This window comes from Dysidea avara, chromosome 1 (genome assembly GCF_963678975.1).
Source record: "Dysidea avara chromosome 1, odDysAvar1.4, whole genome shotgun sequence".
In the NCBI taxonomy this organism is placed as follows: domain Eukaryota; kingdom Metazoa; phylum Porifera; class Demospongiae; order Dictyoceratida; family Dysideidae; genus Dysidea; species Dysidea avara.
The window spans coordinates 36,862,059-36,880,218 of NC_089272.1; the positions used below are offsets into that span (position 1 = coordinate 36,862,059).

Here is an 18,160-nt window from a genome sequence, read left to right on the forward strand (position 1 = left end):
ATTATGCTCCAAAATTTGCCTATTATGCTTTTTGGCATTTCCACAATTTCCTGCCTATTATGTTTGTTTTTATGCTTTTCAGAAATGCATTATGCTTTTATTTTGTGTGTTTTTTTCTAGACAAGAGAAATTCTTCATACAACAGAATGTGAATGAAAAGTGTCACTTCAACATACAAAAATTAGCAATAGCTTGAAATTGCATGGGACGTGCTCCAGAGTTTGTAGGCATTTTAGAGCAAGGGATCTGGAGGCAAATCTATGGTCTCTTAGAAGCTATAGACATTTTATTGTCTAATATCTTTGTAGTTTTGTATGCAAATAATTATTGATAAAATAATATGATAGATCTTGAGTTTTAGCAATTGGTATTCAAAGGACATCAACTGCTCAGTATAATATTGTGCAACTTGCATTTGCACCACCCTGCCAATAACATATTAGCCTCCTGGTAAACACTTAATGGTTTTCATTCTCTCTGTTGCATGCGATGACTGTTCTATAGAATGTTTGACCGTTCTATTAGAGAATCTCGATCGTTTTGAAATATTTTCCTGGTTTGATATTAACCTCAGCCATACTGCAGACCTTTTTATTATTATTATTTAATGGGCTTGTAGATGCCCAGGCAAGCTAACTTGCCAGGCTAGGCCGCAGGCCTTTGAAGGTGCCCATATCTAGATTACTTCCAAAAATTATCCAAGCGCAGCTTGAAGGTTGCAACTGTTGGTGCTGAAATGATAAAGTCAGGTAAGGAGTTCCATAGATTGACTATTCTATTTGTAAAAAAGTTCTGCCTAACAAGTAATCTTGATCTTTCTTTAAAAAGCTTAAGAGAGTGGCCCCTGGTGGTAGCAGTATTTAAAGTAAAAAATGTAGATGGGTCCAAGTCATAATGTCGTTTAAGTATCTTATATGTTTCAATCATATCACCCCTTTGACGTCTGCAATACAGAGAATAAAGATCCAAAATTTCAAGACGGCTTTCATAAGTCAAGTGGGCTAATCCCTGAAGGTGTTTAGTTGCACGTCTCTGAACCTTTTCAAGGGTGTCGATGTCTCTGGCCAAGTACGGACTCCAAGATTGCACACACTATTCCAAATGCGGTCGAACATACATCTTAATTAACACTGTCTATTATATTGTGGGAATTGCTATTATCTATTATATTGCCTGAAAAAATTCCATTATATATGAAACTTTTGACCCTCTCAAAATTTAACATGCAAATAACACAATATGGAAACAAGGGATTCACAATTTACAGTGCAAAAGAACTGATTTACAATGTTGGAAAAACAAAGACCTACAACAAGTGCAACAAAACAGCATTAGCAAATAGAGTACATACAATTTGAACAAAAATCCTAATTGTCAATATCTTGAGAATCATCATCGTCAGGGTGCTCTAAAGGGGCGACAGGTGGTGGAGGCGTAATTGACACTTCTTTCACTATTCGTATTTTAGAATGTATAAATCTGATATCGTCGTTCTCTGCCGTACAAACATTTCTTTCTCCAGTAATGCCAGCTATCATGGCACTTCCTGTATAGTGGTAAAAAGAGACAGGTTAATCAAAGATGCTAAATGTAATCCCCTGTATGCGGTTTATTTGAAACTGTAGTCATTATTCAAGACTTTAGTGATTGCTATACTGAAATTTTAGTTCTTGTCCTATGAACTGAAATTTCAGTTCTTGTCCTATGAACTGAAAATTCAATTCTTGTCCTATGAACTGAACTTTGAGCTCTTGTCCTATGAACTGAAATTTCAGCTCTTGTCCTATGAACTGAAATTTCAGTTCTTGTCCTATGAACTGAAATTTCAGTTCTTGTCCTATGAACTGAAACTTCAGTTCTTGTCCTATGAACTGAAATTTCAGCTCTTGTCCTATGAACTCTTGTCCTATGAACTGAAATTTCAGCTCTTGTCCTATGAACTGAAATTTCAGTTCTTGTCCTATGAACTGAAATTTCAGTTCTTGTCCTATGAACTGAAAATTCAGTTCTTGTCCTATGAACTGAAATTTCAGTTCTTGTCCTATGAACTGAAAATTCAATTCTTGTCCTATGAACTGAACTTTGAGCTCTTGTCCTATGAACTGAAATTTCAGCTCTTGTCCTATGAACTGAAATTTCAGCTCTTGTCCTATGAACTGAAATTTCAGTTCTTGTCCTATGAACTGAAATTTCAGTTCTTGTCCTATGAACTGAAATTTCAGTTCTTGTCCTATGAACTGAAATTTGAGCTCTTGTCCTATGAACTGAAACTTCAGTTCTTGTCCTATGAACTGAAATTTCAGCTCTTGTCCTATGAACTCTTGTCCTATGAACTGAAATTTCAGCTCTTGTCCTATGAACTGAAATTTCAGTTCTTGTCCTATGAACTGAAATTTCAGCTCTTGTCCTATGAACTGAAATTTCAGTTCTTGTCCTATGAACTGAAATTTCAGTTCTTGTCCTATGAACTGAAAATTCAGTTCTTGTCCTATGAACTGAAATTTCAGTTCTTGTCCTATGAACTGAAAATTCAATTCTTGTCCTATGAACTGAACTTTGAGCTCTTGTCCTATGAACTGAAATTTCAGCTCTTGTCCTATGAACTGAAATTTCAGCTCTTGTCCTATGAACTCTTGTCCTATGAACTGAAATTTCAGCTCTTGTCCTATGAACTGAAATTTCAGTTCTTGTCCTATGAACTGAAATTTTAGTTCTTGTCCTATGAACTGAAGTTTCAGTTCTTCGGACAAGAACAAGAACTATGACCAAACTGAAATTTCAGCTCCTCTCTGACATTACATGCAAGAAACACGTTGATGTTTTACTACTTCTAAAAAACCAGGGGCAAACCATGGACTTAATTACCGATGTATAACTACGTATTACAACAATGAACATGCAAAGTTTTAAATCATACTTCAATTTTATAATGTATTTTGTAATTCATGAATAACTCATAATTATTGAAATACATTGCTATGTACTGCTAAGGAAGCCTATTTTAAATAAACCACTCTAAGCGATACATTACGCACAGAAGTATCTGTTTTATAGTCTATCTATCATACTATTCTTTGAAAATTCTCGCAACAAAGTTTTCAGGCTGTTCTCCATTTTCATTCAAGTAGATACAAGTCACGCCCACTTTTAGAACAGCGAGATATTCATCCACTGGAACCTATGAAGCCTACTACGGTGTTTTTTTCAGTTGTACCATACCTAAACAGTCCACTAAGAAAGCCGGTCTCAAAGTTGTTGAACCCATTTTTAAATTCAGAAAAGAAACCCAGCTTCGATCCAAAGCATACAGGATTTTGCAGATCAATTTGCAGTTCAAATTTTTTTTGACTATCAAAATTAACCAATGAAATCGAGTCTAATCTCGTGCCTGCTGAAGTGAAAATGGCAAACAAAGACCCCAAAGAGCGTCCTTTGACTGTCAATGTGTTGGTGGGTTCTTCAGTGGGTTCGTCCACCGTTTATAACAGTGGTTTGGGCACACTATGTGCTGTCAGTTCGACCAGCCAGGCGGCACGGTCAGTATTAGAGGTGCGTAAACACCTTATGCGCCTCTAATATCTATTAGTGTAAGACGAACGATACCATTATCCTCTGTTTTCAGCTACCAGCGAGGCTATTGGTATGTTGAGCACCTACAAAACACGTAGTACTGGAGAAAGGAACTGGGCACAAAAGATCTTTATGGAGGACAAAGGTAGCACCATGATGCACGCATTGTAGCTGCTGCGGTTAGCGAAAAGGCACGTCTCGGGACGAAGCGACGTCGAACAGTGAAGAAATCAGGCCTGTAGGCTTAGCCGTTATCGAGTTACGCTTATCTGAAGGCATTAGTAAGTAAGTTAGTCAGTCAGTAGAAAATTTGGTTAAATACGAAATTTTTAAAATTTCATAGCAACTTGGTGGAATGTCTTAGCGTTGATCTGAAGACATTTTTGAGCTTGGCTACGCCTAACCAATACAGGTAATCTGTCAGAAAGTTAATATTAGGCTGGTTTTGAGTGATATTTATAGGGCAAGAAACCCCAATCCTTGGGGATCCCTAATATACAGTTACTATCGTACTGTATGATATGTATGTGTTGCTCAGTATTAAGCAGCATGCTCAGTAAAGACACAACAGCTATGCTTACCTCTATAGCCAGAACTGCTGAACACGCTTTCCTCCAACTTTCAGGCTTCCTCGTTGGTGGGTCTTGATGTAGAGGAATATCTGATAGTTCATACAGCAACTTTCTGCTTTGTTGTATCTACAGCAATAATGCATATATACATAACAATTGGCATTATAATCAATGCATCTTCATCTAAATTTTGGCAGAATTTTGAAAAGTTACCCTTATTGTCATGCCTGAAATAATTAGAATGTTTAGGTTTTGCTGGCATCAGAAACACTTCTCAAGCTAGTAATTTTCCGCCGGTTGAATGTAGTGAATTAAATGGAAAATAACCTCCTTCCAGATTGGACAAGCATGCATGTGCTATCATGTGCATGGTTTTGGTGGTTAACATAAATGAGCATGTTGTGTGAAAAAATTGTCAAATCTAGACTGCAATTTCTCAGACAGGATACTTCCCTCCCAACCTCTCTGATATGTGATGAAAGATGTAAGTGATAATGGATCCTTAGCTACAGTATGATAGAAGGTCATGATGAGCGGGAGAACGGACAAGACTTGTCACTGCATACATTTACATTCTGTTGATTGTGTGTTTGTGCATGTGGTGTTGCTTTTGTTAAACCAGGCGTGTGCCCAAGTGATTTACTGAATTGTTTTCCAAAAATTGTGCGTGTACCTACCTATCTTTCTTTGTACGTGCACACACATGCGTACGAACAATAAAGTATTAAAAGCAGCCTATATATAAGGAATAAAGGCTAAATAAAGCCTGTAATGAATTTTCTCTCAGGTAAGCTTTGGCTCGAAGGTGGGTTTCTTTTCCGAATTTAATAATGGGTACAGCGACTCTTCACAGACTTCCGAGACCAGCTTTCCTTGTGGACTGTTTAGGTATTTTACAATGAAAAGACCTTAATAAGCGTCATTCTCTCAGAAGACGCATATATGACTGTTATAAAAGTGGGCATGACCCGTGATTACACGGATAAAAATGAAGAGCAGCCTGGAGACTTTTCAAAGAATAATATGATAGATAGACTATAAAACAGTTGAGATGATTTTTCTATGCGTAATGTGTCGCTTACAGTAGTTAGTTTTCATCTGTTTTGTAAACATAGCCATAGTAGTATTCAGGCAGTACTTTATAACTATGCTGTAATATAGTTTACCTGATAATTTTTGTAGTTACCTATCTAGTATACATACTGGTTGTATTTTTTTTTAAATTTAATAAGTATTGGTAGCCGCCACTGAGTGGTGCTGTGGGTTGGGTTGAAAAGGGTGAAAAAAAGGAAGGAGCTACATATTTCTCACTGTTGTTTACATCGGTCAATTGCAACCATAAATTAAATAGATTAAAAAATTGTTAAAATCCCTAGTGAAAATGTTCACAATCAAAACCAAACAATCTTTTACACACACTTACACACAAAACACCATTACAAATGATTCTGCTAAACACACATTATGTATATACTTTTAGGTTTTACATGTAACCTTACCAAATCCCAGGTAGTCATTTCGTGCACATGTGATGCAGCACGATTATGTTTACTGGCCAACCTCCTCACTAGGGTATTATTCATTGGTAAATATACAGAACATAATCTGTGAGTATAGTGCTTGCAATTTTGTAGTTCTTCCTTCTCTGATAAAAGTTCTTGAAGAGCCTGTCTTGAATGATTTCCCCCTATGGTGAAGTACTTGTATCCCTCTTTCATGTTAGCTTGGAAAATTTCACCATCTTTCAGATGAACTATGCAAAGAATAGGCTGGACATCTGTGCAAGCATTTTTTAACATTTCTTGTTTTAGCTGCTTGACAATGGTATCAGAGCAATTTCTCACCAGCCACTCTTCTGGGGGGCATTCCAAACACTTAACTGGAAACACAAAATGACCTGAAATACAAACACACATAATGTACAAGGAAGCACCAAATTCAGCAACAGTTAATTAACATTACGCATATATACTCGAGAGGTGGCCAAGTAAGGATTTATTGGACATGACTAAATTGCTGAATGGATCATGAACACACTGTACATAGTGGACAATGTGGATTTTGAAACAGTCAAATTTTTTTTGTACATTACACATACTGTACCTACAGAAACCTCTAAATGTGCACGGTAAAACAACTACAAGGTAGATAAGTTGGATTTAGTAACCTCACTAAGTCACCAGACATCTAAAGGAAAGTAAGCGTAATTATAGAACATTGTGTCGCAAGTGGGGCTGGGAGATAATTTAGATAAATCATTTACCGAGATAATTTTTATTATCAAGATAAAGAATTTAAGATAACAGCATTTTTCTATCGAGATACTAGTAATCTTAAATTTTGTATTTCATAAAATATTTGAATGCCATATTTTTCATTCTTCTAATTCATTTTATGACTATGAACTTTGCAATTACAAGCCGATTTTTGAAATAACTCTCCTATGGTAAAAGCTAGCACTAAGTTACTTCGGCTCTTATAGTTTCTCATCTGTTAGAATGAATCTACGGATTCCTTTTATCAATATCGACATGGAAAGTTGTTAAAACGCTAACCAGTGTTCTTCAACATGAGAACTAGCTCGTGAAATGCGAACCTTGAAAAATCTATAAGTAGGCTTGTAAAGATACACTTGCCTGTTGCCTCTATGCAATCTTGAAGCTCTACAGCAAACAAAAATGAAGTTATTTAACAAATAGTGATGGCCAAGGAGTGATCACGTGATGACAGCTGGCATTGTTCACCATTAATTTACCACAGTTTTGACGGTTCTCTTTCATCTCTTCGTAGTGCACAGCTTTGTTCTATAGTTTTCCATGTTTTTTCAAGCATGACCACAAACATCCTGTCCTATTAGTCTTGTATGGCTTCACATAATTACTTCATCACCACCTTAAGCAAAAATGAATGTGATGCTAGGCTTCACTTTCAGCTATGCCAAACATGATACAAGGCATCCCAAGCAAAGAATAGTGTAAGAAGGGAAAGGAGATTCAGTGGAAGGGGGAAGTAGTGGAATTGGCGGAAACAGTGGGATTTTGAATTAAGGTGGCGTTGAAGTAATTATGCGAAGCCGTACAAATCCCATTAAACAAGCGTCTGTTATCACCCACACGCTTAATTGAAATTTATTAATCGTTTATAACTTTTGTTTTAGTTGGAGAAATTCAATAAGAATTGGCATCCAAGTAATGTAATACTATCTACGTTATCACACAAGATTCTGGGCAATTCAGTGATTTCTTTTCAAGGATGCGCCACACAAGTTACAGCCTACTCTGTCTTATTTCTCCGTGATGGAACACCACAGCGCTTAGCTTTTCAAGTTATAAACTTTTCTTACTTTGTAGAACAATGTGACAGAGCCCTTTTAGTGTAGAAAAGTATAAAAGGCAGAGAAAAGACACATTCACGGCTTCCTCGTACAACAAGTCGCCCTCAAAACAAAGATCCTCAAAAATCTCTCTGTAGCCTTTTAGAGACAAGCTTTCCCGATGCTTGTACCAAATTTTGATGGTCTATGGCAAGTAATTTTGAAGAAATAAGCTGAATAGTGAGCCTATCTGGCTGGTATGGGCGCGCTCCGTATAGCACTAATCACGCGACATCAGCGTGCTACGTTTGCCAGTGAACTAACCAAAGTTTTGACAAACTGAAGCCATCTAGACGTGAATACCGTTACTTGTATCAACAGCAGTAGCCCAGTAGTCTGATGGAGTTGGTTCTTTCCAGCCCTAGAATTGGTTTGTGATGGTCTACAGATTTCTGGGTTTGTTCGCGCATGACCACAAACATGCTGTTTAATTAGTTTTGTACGGCTTCACATAATTACTTCAATGCCACTTTAACATTGTTCACACACACTACCACCTCAATTATATTGGGAGCTACTCCGTACTGTACTAGCTAAAATATGTATGATTCACCAAATTTAAATCGCACTTCTAATTTGGAGCGCCAGATCTGGTTTTCGTCAACCAAAACAGAAGGAACAGTTGCCTGCTATCTGTTCTGTATAAGCCTGTGCTATATACTGGTATTGTTAGTAAACCGTGATACCGGTTTTACCGCCATACCGTCTAGGCATTATGGCCTCCCTGTGGGCATGTTTTATTCCATATTTAGAATGTAACTAGACATGTGACAATGGTTGTAGGCATGTGGTGATGTAGACACCTTGTCAAATTATGTAAACAAGCTTGTTTGTGGTGATTTGCACCTGGGGTTTATTGAGCTACCATGGGTATTTTGTGCCTTTGTTGAGGTAAAACACTACTTGTTCAATACTGATATATTTACAGAAGGTATATCGTTTCATAATTTTCAATACCGCCCAGGCTTAGTTCTGTACACCTTCAGTTCCGCAATCTTATCCACCAGTCATCTTACCACACCATATATCCTTCTGAAGTTCTGCACAGCGCTCATTAATTGGAAATTATAAGTGCCTACAGTACCATGACAGGTACCATGCAGCTGTGCAGTCTAGCCACGGCAGACTACAATATGGCATGATAAGGTGTGAAGTGACTGATGGATGAGACTACGGAACGGAAGGTGTACAGAACAGATAGCAGGCAACTGTTCCTTCTGCTTAGGTTGACGAAAACCAGATCTGGTGGTCCAAATTGGAAATGCGATTTAAATTTGGTCAGTCATACATATTAGCTAGTAGTACAGAGTAGCTAGCTGGGTCCGATATAAGTATGTGAACGATGGTAATTCAAAATCCCACTGTTTCCGCCAATTTCGCTATTTCCGTCATTCTGCTGAATCTCCTTTCCTCTGTAAGAAGTACCTCTGCAATCATTAAGAATCATACTGAAGTAATGACACATAATTATACTGCAAATCATCGCCTGTTTGGTAGTGGAAAAGGAACCAGACACAAAGAAGGACAAAGGTAGCTACCACCATGACACATGCACTTTAGCTGCCGCTCTTGGTGAAAGGCACACATCTACAGATGCAGCGATGCTGAACAGTAACCTGTAGCCTAATTTATCGTTGAATGTTTTCTTTGTTTTTTGTGGACATCGGTTTGTCATTCAGTTATTCGGGTAATGCTAAAAGACGGAACGGAACGGAACCAATTAGGCGTACGCTAAACAAAACTCACCTTAATCGACTTGTTCATCACCCCTAACCATATAAAATTATCCAGAGCTTAACGCTACTTCGTCTGCAGTTACATTGTAAGTTGTACATGCCTTGTTTCTATGAAACACCTCGTGAAAATTCTATTTAATGCTCACCAACTTGTACGTGTTCTTTGTTTAATCCTTCCAGTAAACAGTAATCACGTTGTGAAATTACTTCTTAGTGATCGCAAGAGGTAAAATACCGTATTATTTAAATGTTACAGAGTGTTTCCAAGTATTTTATGGGTAATATAGGCTGGTTTCGGTAGTTACATTATTTCAGCTTGAATTGGCTGCAGTTTAGCTAGCTACAGTATGTGAAGTGATTCTAAATAGAATGTTTTGTAGCGTAAGCTAAGATGTAGCTAGGTACGGAACTAAATGAAAAACTCTGAAATGTTGGTGGCTGTTAAATAGAATCTCATTAGTAGTCATCAAAAACACGACCTACTATACAGCTGTAGGTACAGGAATTGTTAGTCTAAATAATGTGCAAAGGGTTAGGAGTGGTAAAATAGCTTGTTACGGTAGGTTTAGTTCGGTGCGCGCCCTAACTGGTTCCATTCCTACTCCGTTCCGGCTTTTAGCACTACCCCAGTTATTCAGTCAGAAAATTCTAATAATATACTTTCATAGCAACTTGATAGAAGGGTTTCCTATAAATGTGAATACATTTTTGAGTCTAACCAATACTATCATAAGGTAAATATTAGCAGTACTACATACGTATGATGTAATGTCAAGGTCACAAAAGGAACTCGTACTGTATATTTTTCTTATGAACTTTCACATGCATTTTACCAATGCCAATCCATATAATTTTCTTTATTTCTTGCTCTGTAGGTAACAGTCTATTGATTCTTTGAGTTGGCAAGCTGATTGATACTCAACCCAAAACAAGTAACAAAAAAAGACAAACAGATACTAAGAACATTGTTGGAAGCTTGACAGCCAAAGCAGATGGAAACATTCGAATGTTTTTGCTTGGAATATTATCATACAGTACAGCAGTGACTGTATATTAGGAATCCTGGATATTGGGGGTTTCTTCCCTACAATATCAACCAAAACCCAGCCAAATATTTACTTTATGACAGCTTGGCAGCATTGATTAGGCATAGCCAAGCTAAAAAATGCTTTCAGATTAATCCTAAACCCTAACTAAGTAACTAACTAACTATATATGATTTCTTCAATGTTCTACATCGCTCCGTCCCTAGGTATATGTTGCTTAGTTAGTACCTGTTACTTTTTTTAAATCACTTAACCAATGCTAGGTAAATCCATACTTGCATATGTATCTATATTTGTACAATAGTACCTAGATCTTTGCCCAAAAATACCAGGCTGGATTGCTATTTTGTCCGTAAAAGAGATACCTTTTAATACTTTACCATGATACGGTACATAAGTTAGGTCACGTCCAGGAGTACATTGGCTGTATTAGCTAGTACAGGAAAAAGAACTAAAGTTTAAGTAGTGAATCTATAGAAAAGTGTATTTGAAAGTATTTTAGCCTGAAAAGATCACTTTAGAATGTTTTTGTGTGAATTATATTTGAAGATTACCTTAAGAATCGCTTGGCATTGTTCTGGTGTTTTCGTGTTCGCGATTATACAAGGTGAGGAGTATTTATTCAGTGTAGAGCCAGTATATGGGGTAGAAATAGCTTCATCTAAGATTTTACTTATTCCAGAATTCCGCATTTTCTGGAACCCCACAAGATTATGTCATGTGTTTGCTTTGAAAATGGCAAACCAATGCAATGTTCCATGTCATGGAAAAAATCTTCATGTACTGAAATCCAAAAGGTACTAGTCAGGCTGAAGCAATGCATAACATGTGCTTGGAGTTAAAACCCTTTGCTTGTGCTCTTGTATAGAAAGTTAGTCAGAAAATTCAACTGAAAAAGTTCTACAGCAGCTTTCTAAGTACAGTGTACATGTAACTCTGAAAAAAAATTTATCACTTGTGGGTCTAACTAATACTGCCAAGTTAACATGATTTCTGGTTAATAATTTCTTGTGAAAACGAGCAAACATCCATGATCCCTACGATATAGTACAGGATACTGCTTAGGAATTTCTGAGTGTCGGCTTATTGTATTAGAAAGCATTAGTAATTACAGAGTTAAGAAAGCAATAATTGGATTTTAGAGACACTAGTCATTTTGAAACATTGTCAACAAGTGTGGGCAGAACCCTGAAAGCAATACTCACCACTGCATGTGACTGAACAGTATTATAGTAGAGTATATAATTTATTGAGGAATTTCTTAGGATAGCTAGATATGACCAAGAGTCCATAACAACAAAGGAAAACATATCTAACTAGAACACATTTAGAGTACTGTGTCAAAAAAACAAAGCTTTGACCTTATGAAAGCTAGTATGCACCAATAAACAGCTCTCTAATGCCTAAATAAATATTAAAATTGGACAAACCTAAATGGGAAGAGTCTACAAAACTAGTTTTAATATAAAGCATTGACCCATAAGTCTTAAAACACAAATAAATAACCATTACCATAATAAGGTTGATCCCATATACCATACAAATGCCTGGTATTACTTGGTCACTGGCACAATAAATGCTGTCCACTGTATTGCACTTGGTAAAGGAGAAAGCAATGTCCATTTTTAAACTCCTTGCCAGGCACACTTGTGCTCGTGGTCTTGGAATAAGCTGATTATGTATGGTCCCAATAGGAGAGAGAGAGAAACCTCATAGAAAAACCAGTTTAAAAAGTTACGGTTACAAATTAAAACTGCTTGTAATGGAGAGACATTAAGCAATTAAACAAAGGAAATTTGTCAAACAAAATTCAGTCAACATTCAGACTATTAGATCACACCATGATTTACATATTACTGTAACATCAGATGCTCATGGAAAACTTATAGACTGGCCAAAAGATGGATGCATTGGCCTATAATAGGTTTCCTGGACTGGACTCACAAACTGGACTTGACAATTCTACTGGAAATGGTGCCTGGTCAATAATTTAGGCATTTTATAATTATCTCTTCTAATACTGGAGACAACACTATTGAACTCTGATAACTGATACTACTACTCCTTATGAACCAAGAAGGTTGTACATGCACTAATTTGTTAGAATACTTCTGAAACAGGAATTTGTGTCTGTATACTTGGGATTATGGTCAGTCAAAAAAAGAACCTTGGCTAGCACTTACAAGTTAAATGCAAGAGATAATACAACACACAAAGGATAAAGATTCGGAAGCAAAATGGATGCCGTACCCCTTATTGAACAAATGTTAACAGCAATTACTCTATGGTTGGTTTATTATGCAATGGGGCCTTATGTATTACCTTACAGTGCTAACCAAGTACAGATACAACCAAGCCATTCCCTTTCATTTCCAGCAAAGTTGCCGAGTCCAGTCTGCAAAATGAAAGGCCGGGTGCATTGCATGCTGACATTTTTAGAGGTCCCTTTAAGTACAAAGTATATAAGCACACAGTCACCTTGATGGTATGGTGATATTTCTTTGTCCATTCCGGAGTCATTAAATTCAGCTTGCTGATCATTAACATTTTCTTGTTGTCTTTTGCGTGCAGCATGACTAGCGACTTCCATCAGTTTAGGCCGCTTAGGATTTGGATCATCACTTGCTGACATCTTTCCGTCGAACATTTCGATGAACGCCTCCTTGCTCCCGCAGCTCTTGAAGCATTTGCAAAATTCGTTGGCAGCCCGGTTAAAATGTTTTAAATCCAACATTCTTGGCTCCGAATCTTTAAGGCTAAAGGTAGCCTGCATTAGATATGAACAATGAACAGCCTAAGGTGCTAGGTATACGACGGACGCACTTACCACAAGACAAGATACTCCATCGTTGCCCTTTCTCACCATCAACGAGCCAAGTTTAATAATACCGTATTTTTGGTAGGTCTTACTGCCCTTTCCGATATAGACTCCTTCGTTTATTCGTTGAGAAGAAACTGGCACAAAGTGCCAAAGATTTGTTCCAGGCATTGTTTTCTAGCAACCTAGGCAGCAACAACGTGGTCGAAATATCCCGCCTGTTTTGAGCACGTGATTTAAATTGGTTTCGTAGCAACCGTTTGACCTTGCGTTTGGACCGAGAAATTTTAGTAGAGAAGCAGCATGGCACAGAGCAGTCACGTAAGTAAAAGATGTGATGGTTGTTTTGCATATAGTAGCTATATATCAATAATGACCTATCAAAGTGACCGGCACAGCTAATTTTTTGGGCCCACATTCGTTTTTATAATCGTACTAAGGCCAACATTTATCAATACCTTGTTTCCTGTCCTATATAAGGCATCAAACAGGGGAGGGCGGGCGGTTATTATTATTATTTTATTAAAATTCATTATTCCCTTTACCATGTATAAAACTGAACACACAGCAGTTACATAGCTCACTGCATTAGCTACAGAAGTCTTAGAGTAGTGGTGGTAGTTATGAGACACCTAACTTCAAAGCATTGAAGTTACCTAAAACTGTAACCCTGGTATTTCACACTAATACTATGGAAAAGTGTACCCATAAACTACATTAACCTAAAAATTCAAAAAATTTCCTGCTTTGTGGTGGTCTGTATGATAATTTTCTGGAACACTGTAGATGTGTGTATTATGAGACATATGGGGGTATTATGAGACGCTGTGCTTGAAAGTTGACTAGTTCATATTTAATTACGGTAGATTTCATATGTAAAGGGTAGCAGGGACAGTGTAGACAGTTGAAAAAGATTAATTGACTTCATATGTCTACTTTACATCTTTGTACTCTTAACTACATAGTGAGTGGTACAAAGAGAATCATCAACAGTATGCCAATATGATGTAGTAAATTTAAGGAGCTATATCATCCCATAATTAGCTTTGTGGTTGACTTCTAATCACTATCTGTGATGGTCTGAATAGGTACTATTTCTTTACTCCTAAATCTGCAGGATTTAACCTGCTCAACTGGTTTTAAGCTATGCGACCCATATTACCCCCTGTCCCACAATACCAGCCTCTACTCTAATCACATTTCAAATCGTCTGAAACTGCAATAGTTTCGAGGCAGCCAACTTTTCTCCCAAAACAAGTCAGCAAACAACATCGTACACTTCTACAATACTCCATTGAATTAGCTGGTGACCAAAAGTTCAACACTCAGGCAGCACAGTATTGATAATTAAGTTTATTTAAAATATTTCGAAATATGAAATACATAATAATTACGCGTGCGGTAGCGAAAAATTGATGCGGGCGGTGGACAGGAAACAAGGTATGGATAAATGTTGGCCTAAAAGGCGGATAGTATGGTAGAGGGTACTGCTACCATGCTCCATGCATCCAATTGAGTTACCACCTTAGCTTTACAAAGCTGTAGAATCTCCTCCTAGCTTGGCTCATGTTTAAAATCGATGCAAGGTGTACGCCTTGCTCACCCTCGAGCGTGGCGAAGCGCAAGAAGATCTATAAGACTCTGTGGCAGACCCGCATAACTGACAAAAATTCTGTGATTCGGCAGCTAGCAGCGACAGCGCAATGGTTAGGAGTGGGAGCACAGAAGCTATAGGCCGGGGATCCACTCAGAGATTTTCAGAAGCTTTTTTTCGGCTTTTTACACTTTTTGAGTTTAAGTTACAAGTGGGCCCAAAAAAATTAGCACTGGCCCAGCTAGAGCCTATCATCAGTACCCAAAAAATAGCAGTGAATCGTTACCAGCTGGCCCAATGCACAAGACTATTAGCTAGTTGATCATCTCTTTTAATGCATTATATTATGCCGGAAATAGGAACTATGCTTTATTTACACAAGGCGCGTGCACCCACACTAAGATTGGCGTGTGCCTGGTTTAAAGGAATTGTTTTTTCGAATAGCATGTGTGTAAGATTGTTTTCGGGCAATTAACTGGGATTTGTTTCTTAGTTGAAATTGTAAGGTTTCATTAATATTTTGGTCATTTTTTGGTGCATTTTTGTGAAAGATTGCCCTGTCCATAGTACACATGGCCTGTCAGTGGACCATACAATTTAAAGCAAACAAGTACAAATAGTTGTATATACCCCTACTACAACACAGTTACTCATCCTCACTTGGTTAAAAGCAGGTTTTGTATTTTATTCCGTCCATGCAATTCAGACCATATATGGTAATATTAATGCTCGTCCTTCCCATGTGTGGGAAAGCAGCTATATATACATATATATATATATATATATCCTTACACTTTGGACTTTGACTTGAAGGCAGTTAACAATTGAAAGCAGCTGTGCCAAGACTGCATGTGAGTCAGCGTTGAAACCGGGTCACTACTGCTGACCAGGATGACCCGCTGACCCGGATAGCAGCTGACCCGGATAGCAATCCGGGTCAGACCCGGATTTGACCCGGATGTGACCTGGATTGCTTAAAATCAGGGTGCACACCACGAGCACACGCCAAGAACTTCCTTCTGGTGCAAAACGAAGAGTGTAGACTGGCGCATGATGGCTTTAATATTGTGCTGCAGGATAGTGTACTGTAACCATTTATAGCACTAATACATGTGCAATGCAACAATATTTATACGAAAAGCCAAACTTTCTCCAGCGATTAGTGGGCGTGGCTCAATAGAAGACTGCGAACAGCTACCATGTATTTAAGAAATAGGGGAGTGGCTCCACTGATGCTTGAATGTAGCAAAATGCAAATATAGTAAGTGGGCGTGGCTCACGAAGGACTAGGTGTGCAATGCACGGATCATTGCACTTTGATATCTTCAAATTCTAATCTTCACGTCCCACGTGATCCAATCCGGGTTAGATCCAGATAATTTTTAAAGCGGGTCAGACCCGGATGACCCGGACAAAACGTGACCCTTTTGACCCGGATGACCCGGTTGACCCGACCCAGTTTCAATGCTGATGTGAGTAGCCTTTCCAGTGGACTTTTCACTTAACGTTTCAGGTATATTCTACAATTGAAAAATACCATAGTAACTAGGCCTCGTATGCTTGCAGGAAAAGTGTTTCTCATCATCTCCAACACGAGGGATTCTCATATGCTGAGTGCCATTTCTAAAAGCAGTAATTAGTTTAGCTTCAAAAATGTTAGCCATTGACATGTTGGATAATTATAGTGGTTTTTCTGACAGAGTAGATTAGGATGAGATGTATATTTTGTTCTCGGTGTGTGAAGACACTTACTATGTTAGATGTATTAGTATACCACTTATATGAGATCGTAAAGGCCTTAACTTAATTTTTTGGCACTAACTCTTATAATAAATTTAAAATCTCGAATAGAGTCAACATCGGCAAAAGTTCATGGATTTAGAAATCAATTGCTATTAGAAAAGTAATGAGTTTGGGTTTCATAACCTGAACTTAAAGTAACAAAAATGAAGAGCACCGCTGAGGCTTTCTTAAAGAGATATATCAAAGAATGACAAGCTAAACAACAGTCGAGAAGAGCAATATACTTCTGTGCATATTGTGATGTTTTAAGAAAAATATACTACCTTAGCAAGAATTTACAACTTATTAATTGAACTGATTCATAAGTCTACACAGCATAAGAGAATACGTTTATCAAGTTATTAGTGATTGAACCACTGTATGAGTAAATTTTGGCCTTACCTTATATGAGGTGATTAGGTACATCAAATGTGTAACGCCACATTAGGATGCCATCAATTTTATGAAACGTACACGTTCATGCAAAACACTCATTGTGTTCCACAGAAACCAAATATACTGTCATCAAAATACCAAAATTTCCATTGGCCATGTAATATTTCTTATACTGTAGCTATAGTGCCTTGTTTTAGATGTAGCACAACTTATTATGTAATACATAACACACATAACATAGCTATGAGTTGAACAGTTACTTCAGATTTCTAAAGAAATGAATGCACAACATTTCAATTGAATGAGTCAGTGAAAAGGGAGGCATGTATCATTGTTTTTAGTTTCAAAAAGTGGATAAGACACATGCACATGAATAATAGTATCTATTCCAGTGTCTACATTGGTTGATTCATGTCAACCCGTGATGTCACATCAACCAGCTGGTGCTATGACATTGGTTGACTCATATCAACCTCTGTTGCCATATCAACACAGGTTGATATGAGTCAACCAATGTCATAACACCAGCTGGTTGATATGGCAACACAGGTTGATATGAGTCAACCAACGTCATAACACCAGCTGGTTGATATGGCAACACACGTTGATATAAGTCAACTAATGTCATAGCACCAGCTGGTTCATGTGACATCACAGGTTGATATGAGTCAACCAATGTCATAACACCGTTGGTTGATATGGCAACACAGGTTGATATGAGTCAACCAATGTCATAACATCAGCTGGTTGACATCACAGGTTGATATGAGTCAACCAATGTCATAACACCAGCTGGTTGATATGGCAACACAGGTTGATATGAGTCAACCAATGTCAACACCGTTGGTTGATATGGCAACACAGACTGATACCGTATAGCGGGTTATGTGTGTGACATTGGTTGACTCATATCAACCGGTGATGTCACATCAACCAGCTGGTATTGTGACATCGGTTGGCTCGTACCGTACACCGGGTTTTTGTTGTGAGTCCAAATTTTTTCAAGGCTACTGAAATAGCCTCTAGTATAAATTTCTGCGGTTGCTACATTTGCAAGACACAAGTGATTTGTTATAGCTTTTGCATGTTTTGTTACAGGTATTTTACAGCAAAAAAATTGCTTGTCAGAGCTTCATTTGCAAATTTTGCAAACCTTTGGACTTCGCACACATAACCCGCTATACGGTATCAGCCTGTGTTGTCATATCAACCAACGGTGTTATGACATTGGTTGACTCATATCAAACTGTGTTGCCATATCAACCAGCTGATG

At 37.7% G+C, this 18,160-nt stretch overlaps 2 protein-coding genes across 4 annotated transcripts in view; one reads left to right on the forward strand and one right to left on the reverse strand.

The window, feature by feature from the left end:
- Positions 1–18,160, forward strand: part of LOC136263621 (uncharacterized) — a gene marked incomplete in the record, with an annotated part of 463,802 nt that overhangs the window by 340,485 nt on the left and 105,157 nt on the right.
- On the reverse strand, positions 1,183–13,351 carry LOC136263507 (uncharacterized). 3 transcript variants are annotated; one of them, XM_066058108.1, is made up of 5 exons: positions 13,125–13,351; positions 12,776–13,053; positions 5,642–6,039; positions 4,152–4,268; positions 1,183–1,546 (listed from the first exon to the last, which is right to left on the reverse strand). In XM_066058108.1, exons 1-5 carry the CDS (start codon positions 13,142–13,144, stop codon positions 1,535–1,537), a joined length of 825 nt encoding a protein of 274 aa, XP_065914180.1. In that variant the 5' UTR covers positions 13,145–13,351; the 3' UTR covers positions 1,183–1,534. The 3 variants fall into 3 exon arrangements, with proteins under 3 accessions (XP_065914180.1, XP_065914173.1, XP_065914187.1); XM_066058101.1 differs by having other exon boundaries at positions 12,776–13,064; XM_066058115.1 differs by having other exon boundaries at positions 12,776–13,064; positions 13,121–13,351.

What these genes read in the sequence shown, in the direction of transcription:
- LOC136263507 (XM_066058101.1), bottom strand. Translation starts at nt 13,286, where the DNA reads ATGCCTGGAACAAATCTTTGGCACTTTGTGCCAGTTTCTTCTCAACGA. An exon ending in ATGGAGTATCTTGTCTTGTG is followed by an intron (nt 13,065 to 13,124) that starts GTAAGTGCGTCC and finishes TATCTAATGCAG; the next exon opens with GCTACCTTTAGCCTTAAAGA. An exon ending in AAATGACTACCTGGGATTTG is followed by an intron (nt 4,269 to 5,641) that starts GTAAGGTTACAT and finishes TTATTGCTGTAG; the next exon opens with ATACAACAAAGCAGAAAGTT.